At 41.2% G+C, this 16748-nt stretch overlaps 1 protein-coding gene across 1 annotated transcript; it reads right to left on the bottom strand.

The window, feature by feature from the left end:
* Positions 1–3920: 3920 nt before the first annotated feature.
* On the bottom strand, positions 3921–15048 carry Np (Notopleural). Its single transcript, XM_066731575.1, has 10 exons — positions 14940–15048; positions 10647–10988; positions 8611–10473; positions 7439–7585; positions 7131–7268; positions 6220–6296; positions 5750–5850; positions 5395–5666; positions 4907–5061; positions 3921–4825 (listed from the first exon to the last, which is right to left on the bottom strand). Exons 1-10 carry the CDS (start codon positions 15046–15048, stop codon positions 4661–4663), a joined length of 3369 nt encoding a protein of 1122 aa, XP_066587672.1. The 3' UTR covers positions 3921–4660.
* Positions 15049–16748: the final 1700 nt, after the last annotated feature.

The raw sequence follows: 16748 nt of genomic DNA, 5'->3' as shown, positions 1-16748 counted from the left end.
TCCATCTTGATTTTTTGAGTTGCCTCATTTAGAGCGACTACCGACAGTTAGCGAAAAGAATTCGTGTAGAACGTTCGTAGAGCTCTTTTTATGAAACAAAAGATGTACTCACGCTCGAACTCTTTAGAAATTCTAAATCCATTTTCTGATACCATTAGAGTTCAAAAAAAGAACCCCTTTTTTGCTCAACAAAGTGGAAGAGTTGAAAAGAATTTTCCTTACAACCTTATATGCATAGCTGTAATGATAGGTTATGTTGCAATGCAATTCATTGAATTTTTAGATTAAGTAATTTTATTACATTTATACATCGTGGGAGATAATGAAGGAACCGGGTATTCGACTGCTACATTAAGCGCAACACGCAATATTTCGTGTGTTCGTGAAGAGAGTGCAATTATTCCTGTGGAAGAATGGATTTCACTCCGACACGCAGGCACGCAGACAGCCAGACGTTTTTCGAAGAATGGCCAGGAGGACACTGGCTCCGTGCTCCCGATATCGATCAAGCCCAAATATAACCTAAAAAGACAGCGGATATTTCTTCACTTTCTTCTCCTTAGCGCGCGTTTCGTTGATTATGCTGCATTTTGCGAGCATCGTTTCTTTATTTCTTCCCTCTAGCAGTGGAAGAAGCTCCACTTTGCACAGACTTGGCTGTAAAACGGTACTTTATTCGTGAACCAACAGTTACCATAGCTCGTGGCTGGTAATAATGCAAATCCTGCAGAGAGGCTAGCCTAAGTATCCGATGATCGAGAGTAAAATATGGGCTTCGCGTTAAAATGCTTATCGTGCAACTAGCGACACTCGTAATGAACCAGGGAGGATACAGTTACTAGATTAAGCGGCATGCATTAAGCTCTCTAACATCACGCCAATTTATTTTATTAGCCCATTTCAATATGCTAAACTGAAGTAGTTGAAGCAAAAAGTCAGCGGGAAAGAAAGCGAGGTAATCTGACAGTGACGAGAATGAAGACAAACGATCGATGGAACGCGGAAAATGAGGTTAGCGTTGACCAAAAAGGCGGGCAAAAATATATAAACTCTGCCAATAAAGAAGAAGTAGCAATGATGTTTTGAAAATAAAGGAGAGATCGTGAAATCGAGCAGTTTTAAGAATATTGCGTGAAAAGGAAATTGAAGAAAACGAAAGGATGGGAAAAGTGAGGTTAGGTTAGGAGAGCTCTCTTTGTTTCCGTGGTATTTTTGGTATTGTCGATTTTACAGGTGACGGTCCAATGAGTTAAGTACGACCAATGATTTACTGGCTGCTTTCCGCGTACGGTTTCGTGACTTCATAAGGAAAAGGCGGAGGTAGCTGGCTTTCTCCAAAGCCACTTAACCCGGTCCAGTAACATCCATCCATGGCCCGTCACGCCTCTGAGGTTTTCAGCAGTTTTGCTTTTGCATTCGCTAACGTTTATCGCGCTAGCATCTTATGGCCATTCGCAATACGTGATCCAACATACAAACTTCCAGCAAGAATCTTTTCCACTCCAACCCCTGACTCGCTCGTTGAGTACATTCCATATATTTTTCCCAGAATTCGTTTCATTTCCCATAAATTGTAACATCTTCTCTAGGCTTCACATCAGTGACTCAAAGTCTCGCATCAAGAATGGCTATAAAAGGGTATACAGCCGCCCTGTATATCTGTGAATCATATTGCATCATCCAAGGAGAATGGCTAAACGCACTATATTATTACTTCTTAAGATTAGGATACACAGGAAAACGGATGCTGCCGGGAAAATTCAACTGAAGCATCATGCTAATCTAATATGAAAGATTATGTAAATGGGTCGACTAGGATTTACAGCAAAACATAGATTTTTGCATAACAACGTAATTGAGATGATTTTCGTGGACACTCGTACTGAATACTAAACGTCTCTCGAGTTGAGTCACATTACTGTTACGGTATCTTCCGAAAACGATTATTTTAGAGCATTCCACTCGAGAGACATTTTCGTTTATACGAAGATTTTAGATTTCTCTCGAGTCTTCGGGATTTTTCTAGATAGTTTTTCGCCGATAGATTATGCTAAATACCTCTCCCATCGAATGTTTGATCTGGCGAGAGGAAAAAGTAATGGGAAATAATAGGAGCTGCATGCATCAAGCTTGCGTTTGACCTACAAAAGACTTCCAGTTTTCCCGCATGTTAAAAAAAAATGTTTTTCCTCCTATCTCTACCTTTCTCCGCGGAATATCTTAATTACTAGAACCAATCATGCGCATATTTCGCGTTCCATTAAGTTTTCTTCTTATTATCCCTTTCGATCGTCGATGGAAATTCTTTCCGATATTTTCTATCTGTGGCGACCTCTCAGCAGCCAGGGATGAATTACCATTGTGTAATCCGCGGAAGAAGCCTGAAGCTTCGGAACGGAAGGTGTGTACGTGGGTAGAGAGAGAAACGGAAATTGAAATTTTTTCCATGAACACAGCCTCTGCTTATAACGATATAATGCTTTCACTACCCACTTTAGCTTTGAGATTGTTACATGGAAGCTTTTCGAGAATATATTTAATTATCGATTGTAGTAGGAAGCTGAGTAAGTACGATAAAGGTTATGTATGGCTCACGGCGACCGTAAGGAAAATATGTAATTGATAAGATTATTAATTAACCCTGCGAAGGAGAAGAGGATGAAATCAATTTAAATGCGGTAGATAAGTATCGATAGTTTTCTAGAACGTTACAAATTTCACAATAACATTGGGAAAAATCAGCACGGGTCGTCCGTGAGTACACGATGCATGTGTCGACACCTTCAATCACTCTCAAGTGTGTTATTAAGATAGCACACGGGATCGTATATCATCTTGTTATTACTGCTATAGAAAGCCACAAGCAAGTATAATATTCACATATTTACGACATATTAAATACCGCTGCCCTAAAACTGCCGTAATATATAGTATAATAATTTACGAATCGTGGTTAAACTTTATTTTCAGTATTCTGTAAAATTTTTAACTCGATCGTCTTTACGCGTCCAATCGAATACTCCAGGTTAGGTTAGGGTTTGTTTAGCTCGTTCAGGAGGTTGCCCGGGTACTGTCGCGGGTCCCGAGATGTGGCGCTTTGTTTTACGAAATAATGCAAATCGAGATTGGCCATGCTTTGTTCACGAAATAGTATTGAAAATATTTAATGAGACGACTTGAAAGGAAGTAGAGTTGTATTGCTAATGTAACAATGGATCCGGTGCTCCGTTAAATAGAATCTAAAAACCTCTCGGCTCTTTCTAGGCCAGCCAGTCGACTAATGCAGTCGGTGGTTTCCTTTTTCGGCGCGAATCGACGCCAACGTCACGCTGTTACCGCTAATAAAACACAGAGTCTCTGGCAAAAATAGGCGTATTTCTTAAATATTGATACCACAAATAGTTCACCATTAAGCTACACCGCGTAACTATGTATTAAACTATATTTCGGTGCCAGAAACTGCACTTCGAAAATTCTAAAGTCCCCTTTTAGCTCTTCAAGGCGATTTATATTCATGCTGCTTCGCAGAATTACCTTTCCATTTTTTATCGATGGTTTTTCAAGTACCATTTTTATTTGGTGAATCAATCGTATCGAGTTACCCGTCACTTTGCGAAAGTAAAAATCACGCGATGTCCCAATTTTTCTTAGAGCGTGACGGGCAGCATGAAAATCAACCGGAAATGAAAGATATATTCGAGGAATCTGATTCTAGCTGGCCGCAATCCGGATCATTTGTAACCAAGGATGAAGGATATTAGTTCTGGTGCAACCCCGGAAAAAAAATATTTTCTCAATTCTGCCTTAAATAAGTAAAGTTTTATGGTGAAACATAACAAAAGAATAATAAAAAATAGTTTCAAGATTCTTGATGAGAATTAAAGCGAGAATGGATAATTTATCTATATTTTTAATGAGATTCGTTTTTGTTTACAAAGATTCACCGCTTCCATTAACCTATAGGGACAGTAAAATAGCACTGGTTTAATGTAATAAATTTAAATAGAAGCGATGGAATACAATGTAGTTACAGGGTATTTTCTTTTATTCGCAATTCGGCTCCGAACGACTCGTGCAATATAATGGGTCTTAAATAGTGACCGTAAATCATATCATCGTAAATAAAAAAGCTTTGGAATAAAAGAAAGTACCAAGCGTTTCTGTACAGTCCCCTCGAGCTAAATATAAATATACTTTAGTTGGTTATATTTTCTTTTCAATAAAAATATAATTTTAAGGTCAGGCTAATCGTATATATACAAGAACATTGGTGAGACGTATGAGCCGTAAGACTTTTCTCTTTAGGCACATTTCGGTCAAACTTTTTTAAATAATTATTACAATAACAAATGTCCAAACACTATCACTGGTACTACGGGACTCTTGGAGAAGCCGCGATTTCTAGTTCATTAGTATTGGCATGTAAAATGAGTAAAAACGTTTTACGAGGTGAGCAAAGGCACGCCATCTAATGTTTTATGTATCTAGTCGGTACGGTAGCGACCTCTCGGCCGTCGATATTTGCACTAAAATCCACTCGTATCACACTGAGACAGAAGATGTCGCCACTGTGGCCTTCCTCGGCCGCTTGGGCAATTTGTAGTAAGACCAAACAAACGCAAATTGTACGATTCTTTCGAATCCAATTTTTGCTTTCAGCTTAGAACTGAAGAATTTGATTGATCCATTCACGGAATTCCGAGATTCGAGTATAGACGCCTGGTTGATTGGGAACGGCACAACCGATTCCCCAGCTGATCACACCTGCCAGGATCCATCTTTTGTCTTTGGCTCTTTGGATCACCATTGGACCACCGCTGTCGCCCTAAAATCCACGTAAATCCAATATATTACTTCATTCACCGCTGTTCCAATTGAAATAATGTTTCACAGTATTATATCTTACCTCGCAGGAATCCGATCCCCCCTTTCTCCAGCCAGCGCAAATGAAAATGTTCGGTATATGCTCGATATAGCCGGCATTTTTGTACATGGATTCGCACACTGTGTTATTAATAACCGGTACGGCAACTTCTTGCAAAATGGAAGGTAATGGGCCCTCTGCAAAAACAAGCAAGCACGGAGTTGAGGAACGCACAGATACGAGAACGGATCAGCGTCGTAAAATTTACCCAATGCCGAATCACGAGTGAAATTAAATAATACGACTGCGAGACAATACGGAAACTTGATTATTATTAAAAGATATGATCGTGTTTAATAACGCAGTAACCTTGCGTTGATCTAAAAATGGACGGAGGAGGTTTGTCAAATTTATTGAATGAAATGAAGAATGAATGGGATTAATAATATTTATCTTGCGTCAGGATATCAAGATATCGAAGCAATCGGGCTATTATTGATCGATGCGAGGACACTATTATTCTTGCTTACCGTCGTAGAGCCTGCCCCAGCCAGTCACGTAAGCTGTCCGGCCAACGTAATTCTCATCGTCGTCCGGTAAACAAATCGGCAATACGTTGGGCTGGAATGGCAGAAGTGGTTCGTAGAATCTCAACAATGCCAAGTCATATTCAAACGTTCGTGGATCGAATTGTGGGTGACTCGCTACGATTTGCACTCTCCTCTCCTGATACCCGTAAGGTTCTTCTTCGTTCGCCAAATCGTGCTCACCGATTCTCAACAAAAGATCGCTCGGTGGTACGCTAAAAGACAGTTATGCAATTCATTCAATTATACTTGGTATTTTCAAAGCTATTAATAATTTTTGCCTTATTAGGGTCCTTACTTTTCCACGCAATGAGCCGCGGTAATCGCCCAATTTTCATTCAGCAAAGCAGCGCCACATTTGTGTAAATAAGTCGATGTCCTCCATTGTCGCAAAGAGATCTGTACAGACAGCTGTTCTTAATTATCAGAAAATCTACTAATCGCACAGATCATTACTCAAGATGAACTTTATTTTCAATGCCAATTTTACGCATTCGCGAGATTCACTGATAAACCGTGATATAATCACAACTTCGAGCGTGCAAATACCAAGGATCTACGAGAACTCTCATTGACGTAATATAAACAGTAGCTCAATAATATCCTATTTCTCCAAGAACACGAAACGTCGGAAACAAGCGTGCCGAGTGAAAAGTGTGTAAAGATGCGGGGAAAAACAAATACAGAATCTTCGATAGAACATAAGTAATAATAAACAAAGTAGGTGACCCTCGAAAGTCGATGGTATTGTTTTTTTATTTTTCTTACCTGCCAGGGCCATTTACCGAAGGAGCTGCGATTTCCACCAACGATTCTGGATTCCGGAAATAGTCTTCTGCCGCACACTGCAAGAAGAAGCATTGTCGAGTTTATACCTTTCAGAAGATTCGTGTATCTCATTGCGGGAGAGTTTCGTCGGAGAAACGAACTGTCTGTATTCATCGGACTGGATGAACCGGTACCATCCCGTGCTACTCTTTACCTTTTTTGCCCCCCCCCCCCCCCCCAATCCCTACTACCACGATCCGCAACCTCTCGCTAACCACAGCATTAACTTTTTGCTGTTCGCATTGTGTTTGCTCTCGCGTCCATTCTTTCTTTACCTTCGATCGATTCTCGGAGACAACATGGCGCGATTACTCGGAAACTTATTCACTTCTGTTTACCAACATCTGTGTTAACGATCTTCCACAGAACTTATTGAGCAAGATTTCGCGAATTGCCTCGAGATCTTATTTATCTTTATGGTTAGGAGAAAAAATATTTTTTATCGAAAACATCGGCTATTCGCAAACAGCAGGACGATATTGAATAAAGCCAATCTCGAGACCGGACGAGACAAACTGGATTAATCGTTGGACGATGAAGATTATTTATTTTTCGCTTCGCTCGTCGTTACAGAATCGACACGCCTTTATCTCGTACAAGAATACGCCCTGACCGTACGGCTCTATTTCTTTCAATAAACATACTCCTGTCGGTAACAGAGAAACCTGCACCGCCTTTTTCTCCATTCCACCTTTGAGTAACTGTAAGCTTTTTTTTGTCATTCTATTCGCACGATCTTAACGGTACCAGAAGCTAATTGATGCGAGTCATATTGAGATTCCTGAAATACAAGTTAATTCCGGCCCAGGTTCTGGTTTCATTGTAATCGGTTTGCGGTGTAAAAGAGTCACCTTGCTTGTAGTCGGACATGTTGAGGGTCTCCATTGGTACCGGAAGCGAGGAATCTATAGTGACTCCAATGGGGGGTGGCAGCGTGGACGCAGCAGGCCTCTTTGTTTCGAGTTCCACGGTTGTAGCTTCGGTGGCCGCTAGAAATTCATCGAGATTCGTAAGATTGGCAGAAAATTTCTTAGCGAATTAACATAATGATGATACTACAACTGGCGGATCGGAGAGGCTGATATAACAGAATTCCCGATGACTGAGCCGTGGCTCCGAGCAAGCAGAGTCTTTGAGCGTGTTTCGATTAATGCCTTACCAGAAGTCACAGGTTGCTGCTGGGTGGGTTCGACAACCGGTTTTGTCGTTGACTCTTCCTGAGCTTGCGGTTTTTCGGTAGTCGGCGATTGAATCATTATCCAACCATCGGGAGACGTTATGGGGGTCCAAATGCTCTCCGTTTCTCCTGCAATAGAATTTTATCGTCTCCGAATTAGCCAAGTCCATGCTAATATATTCGTCAATTACAAAATCCATTAAGTTTTTTGTGTCCGAAGAAGGTCAGGGGATCGGGCGATTTTACGAAGGTAATTTGTTGTACGATTCGATCGAATCAGTTGTCATAATTGGCTGGAAGGATCGACCGCTGGTGGGGGAGGAGGAAGCTAAGTCGAATCGCTCCGGGAGCTGCCATCAGCGAGATTAAACCGTTGGTCGACTCTTTGAACCGTTACAACGTCCCGGCCCAATAGAATTTATCTTCATTCGGCTTGCGACACTCGGAAAGAATTTAAAGCAGATTTTAATTGGCTCAAAATTTTCCATCTTAATTCGGAAAAGATTTCCATTTCCACCTCCAGTCACGATCTAACGGATTTATTACGGTCCTCGAGGTTCATTCATTCTCGCGCGAACGATATGAATATTGCGATAAAAAGAAACGTGTTTGCCCGCTAAATTCACGGGTATATCGACGACGATGTTGGCATTTGATCAAGGATTATGGCAGTCTGGTGAGAAAAAGCGTGGCTGGGCAAATTTGACGAGGGTCAACAGAGCCAATGAGGCCAAAAATCGATACTGCAAGCGATACTTCCCAACGTAATCAATCAAATCCCACTCGAGCTTAATTCCAGCCATGATCCGTCTATTCTAACGCGAATCCCATCATTTTACCTCAAGGCACTGGTAACAATTGCTCTTCTCAACTTCGACAATAGGCACCTATCTCAACTATTCCGACGTTAATTAATGAAACGCCATTTGTATACCTAAGAACAATATTCTTCCCACACACACATACACATTGAAATAATTCGTTCAATAATTTACGAAATTTTCATATTATTCGTATACATATATGGTTATCTCGATTGATATTAATTTTTTAATCGATGGTTTGTTTTAGATTATGTTCAATTTTACGCGGGACATGGTCGGTGTCAAGGAGAGGAAAGTTGGATGGAAATTTTGATTATCAATTAAGCTTACCATCGATAATGCCAATGGTGGACGAGACTTCCGGTACCTTCGTAGCGAATTCATCAGAGTTCGATGACCAAGTAACAAGGCCCGGTGAATATGTTGTTTGGCTAGTGGATTCAGTGTTGGTGTTTACTTCGGGAATTAAAGGAGTTTGAGTGCCGGTGGTTGTGGTCTCGTCCAGGACACTCGTGACGTTGACAAAACTGGTTGTCGAGGGCTTTGTGGGTTTAATGGGCTTCGAGGGTTTTTCGGTTGGCTTCAACTTAGTTGTCTGAGTGGATAAAGTCGAAATCTTCTCAGTTGTGGTTATGGGTCTGGTAGCGGGGATGGCAGGCTCCTTAGTGGTGAACGTTGTTATTGGTTTTGACTGGCTCGTTGGTTTTGTTTGAGTAGTTGGTCTCGATCCTGACACAGTTGGTTTGGTTGCCGTCGCAGTTGGTCTAGTTACTCCCACAGTTGGCCTAGTCTCGGTTACGATTGGTCTGGTTACTCCCACAGTTGGTTTAGTCTCGGTCACGATTGGTGTGGTTACACCTACAGTTGGTTTTGTGTCGGTCACAATTGGTCTAGTTACTCCCACAATTGGTCTTGTCTCGGTCGCAATTGGTCTAGTTACTCCTGCAGTTGGTTTGCTTTCCGTCGCAATTGGTCTAGTTACTCCTGCAGTTGGTTTGCTTTCCGTTGCAATTGGTCTCGTTCCAACTGTAGTTGGTCTTGTTCCAGTCGCAGCTGGTCTTGTTATTCCTACAGTTGGTTTGTTTTCCGTGACAATTGGTCTCGATCCTAGTGTGGTCGGTCTTGTTCCAGTTGCAGTTGGTCTCGTTCCTACAGTAGTTGGACGTGTTTCGACCGTAACTGGTCTCGTCTGTAATGTGGTCGGTTTGGTCTCTGTAGCAGTTGGTTTCGTTTCTATCGGTACTGGTCTAAACTGAGTAGTAGTTGGTTTACTGGCCAATTTTGTGGGTACCGTAGGCTTGATACTGAATGGCTTCGTGACAGTGGAGCTGGATGGTCTAGTTGAGCCTGAAGATGGTCTTGCAGTTGGTTTACTGAACGGCTTCAGACTAGAAGGTTTCGATGTAAACGGTTTTGTCGTTTCCGGGAATTTCGTGCTGCTCGATCCGAAAGTGGTTTGAATCTTTTGGTCTACCGGCTTTTTAGTGGTCACCTTTTGATCATCCACGGTCGTCGGTGAATAAAGAATGGTAGTCTCCGTGTTTGCGTTCAATTGGATGGTAGTCACGGGACTTTCGGTAATTGGTCTTGTAGGGTAAGTCGAAGGTTTACCGGAAGTCGATGGTCTTTTCGTCGGTGAACTCGGTTTTTTTGTGGTCACCGGACGTTTCGTCACTGTACTTGGTCTTTTGCTCACGGAAGTGGTTGGTCTTCTAGTTGTACTCTGACTTGGCTTCGATGTCGTGTTCCTTGGCGGAAATCTCGTAACGGAAGTCACCTTTTGCGTTGTGGTTGATGTTATCAAGCTAGTCTGGGTCAAAATTGGGGTCTGCGGTGGTCTCTCAGTGGTCGAAATCTGAGCAGGTCTCTTTGTTATTGGCTTTTGAATCGGCGTAGGAAGTTCAAACGTAGTTGATAATCCAGTTTCGTTCTCCGAAGACTGACTCGTAGGCTTGTGACCCAATGTGGTCATCGGACGTTTCGTAACCGTACTCGAAAATGGTTTCAGCGGCCTTGTCACCGTTTCCTTGATCCCATTACTGGTCTGTGGATTGACGGTAGTTGAACTCGATCCATTTTGCACGGATTGGAAAGTGGAGAAACGAATTGGTTGGGTCGTTGCTGTTTCTGCTATGGTGGTCATCGGTCTCTTCGGCATTGTGTCCGTCGTGTCTTTCACGCTACTCGAGCTCGCTAGCGTAGTTTGCGTATTTCCCTAAAGAAAATCCAAAAATTATATCGAACCAATATAATTAAAATTCATTTTAAATAATTCTTTAAATAAATCTTATTTTTCAAAATATACGGGCTCCTTTTTCTCACGTGAAAACTTCTTAATACAATCAATAAGCAATAATTTAACGAACATTTTACAAAGCGATACCCAAAATAACTAACCAAAGTTTGCTGAGTGTTCCCAGTAGTTGGTTTGGGTTTATTATAGAACTCAGGGATGTCATTACTCTCGATTGGTCGATGAGTTGTGACGAACGGCCTTGAGAAGGATGGCCCATCATCAATGGTATTGTCTTGAGGGAAGACATCGGGCTCCTCATCGATCTTGCAACAACTGCCGAAGTAGAAACGATCTATGCAGGTTCCCAGGTGCGTTCCGTTTGCCTTTGCGCAGGTAAACGCGAACATGCATACTCCGGTCTCTCCCGTCCTGCGGGATACGCATGGCAAGTGTCTTATGTTCCTTCCGGTTCCTGAAATTCGTTGGGAATCTCTTTAAAATTCATTTTAAATTTAAACTGTACAATATAAAATGTAACCTCCTATAATTATAAAAATAAATGTTAAAAAATTCGCGAAGCTGAACGATTTGTTGATGGTTTCGAGCTGTAAATTTGATTAACGAGAAGAAAAAGGAGGGGAGGAAAGAGATAGGATGACTTCCGTGACTCTCGTAATCTCAACCTTCACCCGGTAACTCTAACTGTGCATTTGCCATGTATCTAATACGTTCCACATTCCAGCTACGGATGCTCGCTCTCAGCTACAGCTGTACTTCTAATTTTCCAAGCCTATCCATTTTATAATCATGAAGAACCAGCAACGATAGCTTGGATTTAATCCACCAAGAAATTAGTGTATCAAACATGAATAATTTTCGTCGCACGATGACAATTTTGTTTTTCGATGGATTAAAATTTACAATCGTGCAGTTGTATATTCTATGACTTCTGGTGGTTGTATACGTAAGAAAAAGAGGAATACCCGAAAGGTCTTATAGATGCTTTCTTCAAGAAGGTATGACATTTTCGGCAGGGTTGAAGTTTAGGGTGAATTCGTAAAAAGGAGATTTGGTTTATTTACGAATGAGTATATAGCGAGTGGTTATCGAAGAATCGATGTCAGTGCTGGCATTCTGGTACCGTTAAGCTTCGATGTATGAGCCAGTTGTGTATCGGACAAAAGTGGGTCATAGTCATAGTCCCAATGTAACTGGTTGCTTCCTACTCTAAGACACCTCGTAATCTTCAGCTCTTCTACGTTTTTTATCCTCTCAAGACCCCCGTACATTCCTCGATCCCGCATACCTGACCCACACCATCATCCAACTGCACTAAGTCTCAACTTCTTCATCATCTTCTTCCCCTTTTCATCTTCAACACACACAATTTCTATCTTTTCCCTCTCGTTCTTTATCCTCCCCAAACTTCATATTCATCCTCAACTTTCAGTTTTGAATCTATCACCTTGAAAGTAGCTATGAAAACATTGTCAAGTCTCAAAATTCAATTCTCTTATTACCATTGTAAAAAATATCAGATGCTGAAGACCAAAGAATTTTGACGTTTGAAAAAATTGAAGCATAATCATTTTATCCAAAGTTGTATTATACGAGAATATGCATGATTTATTAATTGGATAAGCGATGTACACGATCGATCCACTAGAAAATTGTATCCATTTAAAAGTGCAAACAAGTTTTTATCAGGTATACTAAAACTGGGTTAATAGCTTAATCGGGACAAATAAAATGATTGATCCAGTTAGCCCAGCCATTCTTTTCTACTTGCTATACACGTGATGTAAAAATCCACCTCAGTTCAGTATCAGTTCTCGCGCATGATAATCTTAATCTTCAAATTCTGTACTTCCTTGATAATTTAAATCTCCAATTTTCCGAGCACAATTATCATTTCCGCTTCGTTATTCCTTGCAACGCAAAGTACCTGTTACAAGTCTCAGATTAGCCATTATCGCGTTTCTTTACTCATCCATATAGATAAAAGACCATTTTCGAGAAATTCGTTTCTCAATTACGAATAAGTATATATATATATATAACAAAGAAGAAAAATAATTATTCATCCCAGTTCCTCCAGTTCCCAGGGTCGTTTCAGGGTAAAACGATTCTTCAAGAAGAACAGAAACGACGAAAATTGAGGGAGAAAAAGGGAAATATCGGTGCTCCACTTTTTCTCGTGGTCTCGATGGTCAATAATTGAGAGAGAGAGAGAGAGAGAGAGAGAGAGAAGGATAGGGAAGAATCCTTCGAGCGCGAGAAGAAAGTATTCGCATTGTTCAATTGTTTCCCGCAACCGTCGTTCCTCGTCATAGGAAAAAATGCTTTGAGCAAAAAAATGGAGGCTAAATGTTTGTTTGGATTCGAGGTCAGTCGGTCGTTCCCCAAAAAGTACTCTATTCTTCCTCAGGCTGATGTGCGCTGGCGGAAATTCACTGTGAGTCACGGACAGTTGGAAGAAAGTTAGAGAGACGACTGACTTGGCTTGGCTTGGCCCCATGGAATTCAGTCCCGATGTTTCCTCCGAGTGTCCTTCTCTATGTGTATATGCGTTTATATCTGCACGCCTTTTCCTTTTACGTGCAATCGTGTGTCTTTACGCAAGTCTGATTACTCAGACACACAGAAACACAGCAGATTCTTGTCCGGACGTACCTTATCGTTTCAAGTAGCCCAGATATGACGTAAGAACTGCTTATAATGGATCGATGTACCATTTCGTAAACTATTACTATTTTATCACTAATAAACGTGCTTAAACTCCCTTGGAAAATTGCATTTACGCGCGTTGCGTGGGATTCCCCTCACAGCCACAAATTACCTATCCTTCGCACGCATGCGTTTAAAGAGATTTTGACTATAGAGTTCTACGTCACACATATAGCTTTATGATCCCAACGTGTGTATATCGAAGTTTATTTCTAGCTCCGGCCAATCTTACGTGTTTCCATCAAAAGCGAAATATTTAACCTTCCTCTTTAAAATAGATGCGAGGTGAAATGTTAAATAACGGATAAGGATAATTGTTCAAAATTTAATTTTCTTCGCTTTTTCAATCTTATTTTTTTGTCCGTTATTTTACACGAGTGAACTTGCATTTTGATTATAGAGAAATATATTAATTAAAAATCCACATTTCCTTCGATCCATCCGATTGCATTATCTTCTTTAAACCGTTCGATTAGAGTGGTGAATTCAAAGAAACCAAGAAACGATTCGAGGAGAAAATTGGTTCATCAAAAGTGCGGCTGATTTAGACGGTAGGACGCGTCACTGATACGTGCGATAGTGAGATTTTTCTTTTGACAGAATTTAATCTGATGTAGAGAATGGTATACGTTCGACTATCAAAGTTCAATATGACTGTGTGAAATTAAAAAGAATTTTATGAAAAATTGTCCTGACTCATCTAAAAGAGGAATTCTTGAAAGATTAGATCAACTAAATTCCAATATTTTTGAAGAGTAAACTCATCATCTTACAGCAGCAATATAAACATTATCTACATTTAACGAACATTTTTAGAAAAGAAAGTAAAACATTTTTGTAAACTGAAAGTCAATAATTGTAAAGAGTGAAATTCTTTGCGCAGAAAAGATGACATAAGGAATTGTTGATTCGACAGGAATGATCGGTAGAAAGATGACGCAGGGATGTTGGATTTGGGAAAGATTACTGTTGGATCCGCGTGCATTATTATTCTCTCGTTGCGGGCCGTTTGAGCGAGAGAGGGGAGTGGTGATCAAACGACGAGTAGAATGTTAATGAGAACGGTGAGAGATGACGATGGCGGAAAAATCAATGTGTGTCCGGTGCGCGACGATGACCGCGACTGACCCACTTGCGTGTAGAAAACTGACCAGTCCGCCCACACGTTCGCCCGTTCCAATAGGAACCCAAGGTAGGTTCAATGTCGTCCCTGGCTGGACTAAGCGGTACCCACGTCCGACGTTCCGGCTTTGGGCCTCACCAACGCAACACACATCCACGAAAAATCCCGTTCAATTCCCAAAACTCAACCTCGAAAAACACTGACTTCTAACTGGTGACTGTTGTCCCCCACCCCTACATTCATTCCTTTTTATAACGTAATAATATTAGCATCCTGAAATTTAACTTAATCGCAATTTATTAAGGAAAATGATGAGCTTGTCTTTAAAATATCAATTATTTATATAAGGTCGAACCGATAATAAATTATATGGGTTTATGAACGAGGTGAGTTATGAAAGTCAAAGCTTTCTTTCGGTCGTTGAATTTCTTCGAGTGTGTGTTGCAGTTATAATTAATTCCGAGCGAAGGTGATGGCGGACCGGGGGCAGCAGCTATGGGATCGCACGTGAATCACCTGTGCGATTCTACGTGACGAATGAGTCATGAAATAATCCGTGTCACTCGAACTTACCACCTGGCAGAAAATGAGGTACGTAGATTGGGCTGGCCGTCACTATCGAGTGCAGTAGAACGTTGCCAAGGAGAACGATGGCTACCGATCGCCTTTGTTGGTCCCACATCTGTAACAAGACCAGTATAGTGTATTGATTAAGTAGATCCAGTTCTCCCAGAAGAAACACTCGTCGCGTTATGGTATCGCAGAAGACCAATGGAAGAATTTCAGAAAAATCTTTCATCGGATCTGAGAACTTCTGCCTCCAGTTTTCCGATAACTACGACGAGTTGTCAAGAAAATTTCGTGGAAATTTAGAAACTGGTACGTGAGCGAGTAAAACCTTGAGGAGAAACGTGATATTTTTTTTCCGAATTCCCGAAGAAACCCTTGCATTTGTACAATTAGTGCGCTAGAGATGGCAATGCATATTCCCACAATCGACAATGCTGAGAATATTCTCACCAAAAGGACGAATCCCATTTTAACCGAAACTCTATGATAATCGGGTAATTTTTCGTAGCAACCCCATGCGATACTTTAATTGCTATCTTAGCCGAACCGGATGAGCGGCCATCTTGCTTCCGGTTCTCGCAAAATTATAACTGAAATTAAATATAATAAACTCTGAAAAGAAACACGATTGAAGAAGAATCGGTTGAATCAACCTTTCTAAATTACACTAAACATACGAAGAAACTCGGGAGAGTACCATCCAACAATATACACATAAATTTCCAAAAGTCGAGTACCCGAAGGCTGACCAAAAGTCCCAGAGAAATTTGGCGGGAAAAAGAGGTTAGGTGCAAAAACGCGTGGAGCGAATCGTTCGATCCGCTTTGAGTTTATCAGCTTCGAGACGTCGATGAAAGAAGGCTTCATATATATATATATATATATATATATATGTGTGTGTGTGTATATAATATCCCGACGGACTCTTATTTCCCCCGTGGCTGATTAAACGAGCACGAACGATTTTTCCCGAATGGTTCATTCGCCGGGTAGTAAGCGAGGTTGGAACTACAGTTATGTCGAGGCTGAAAGAATTTGGGTGTAACGTTATATCAACGAGAGGAACGTTAAATTTGTCGATGGTCAGGTCAATCCTCCAGCTAGCCTAACCCCGTTACGTACTCAAATTTCCCCCAAAATAAACGACGACGTAATCGCGTTACATCCTCGCGCAATTTGCCGTATATCGAACGGGACGAGAACGACGCGTGACGCACTTCGCCGAGTGACTCCGATCGGGGATACCAACCTTCTGGAAATAAATCATCTTCTTGTCGAACGAAAACACTCTGTAAACATACTCAACGATGAATCTTAATGTACCCTCTTTCTTACAGTGTTTACTACGAGGACTCGAGATTACCTGGAAAATAATATCAACGGGCTTTCGAGAACTCGAGTGTACTCTGTTTGTTTTGGTTTTTTCGTGGCTTTCGCGCGTTTGCCAAGGTTTTAATGGCCAAGAAATTGCAGTGACCTCACTCGCGCCGTGCATTCCCTTCTTGGAGGAAGTGATAAAAACCGTTACAGTTATTCGACGATGGAATTCGGCTGCCGAAGCTACCGAACACACTTCGCCCCACTGTTATTATATCGCGTTAAGAAAAAACCCACGTGAGACTTTGATCCCTTGCCCGTGCTTATTATCGTTGTTTTTGGAATAAGTAAGCAGACGTGTTATATCTCGTTGTGTTGCAAGACTCTCCGGGGAATCAGAGTTTTGAAATAGCTCGCAATGTTTAAACTAATGTTACGGGTAAGAGTTTCATTGTAATTTTCAGCTGTGGCGCGAGTGATAACGGTATCCACCAC

The sequence above is a fragment of the Prorops nasuta genome, unplaced genomic scaffold, assembly GCF_024137725.1.
Source record: "Prorops nasuta isolate Cenicafe-Biocafe unplaced genomic scaffold, Cenicafe_Pnas_1.2 PNAS00009, whole genome shotgun sequence".
Taxonomy (NCBI): domain Eukaryota; kingdom Metazoa; phylum Arthropoda; class Insecta; order Hymenoptera; family Bethylidae; genus Prorops; species Prorops nasuta.
Note: the sequence above shows the minus strand (reverse complement) of the source record. Positions and strands in the feature narration are given on the sequence as shown.

Coding starts and splice junctions, on each gene's coding strand:
- Np (XM_066731575.1), bottom strand. CDS start 15,048: ATGTGGGACCAACAAAGGCGATCGGTAGCCATCGTTCTCCTTGGCAAC. Junction 6,297..7,130: donor CATGTCCGACTACAAGCAAG/GTGACTCTTTTA, acceptor TTCTTCTTGCAG/TGTGCGGCAGAAGACTATTT. Junction 5,667..5,749: donor GCGGCTCATTGCGTGGAAAA/GTAAGGACCCTA, acceptor ACTGTCTTTTAG/CGTACCACCGAGCGATCTTT.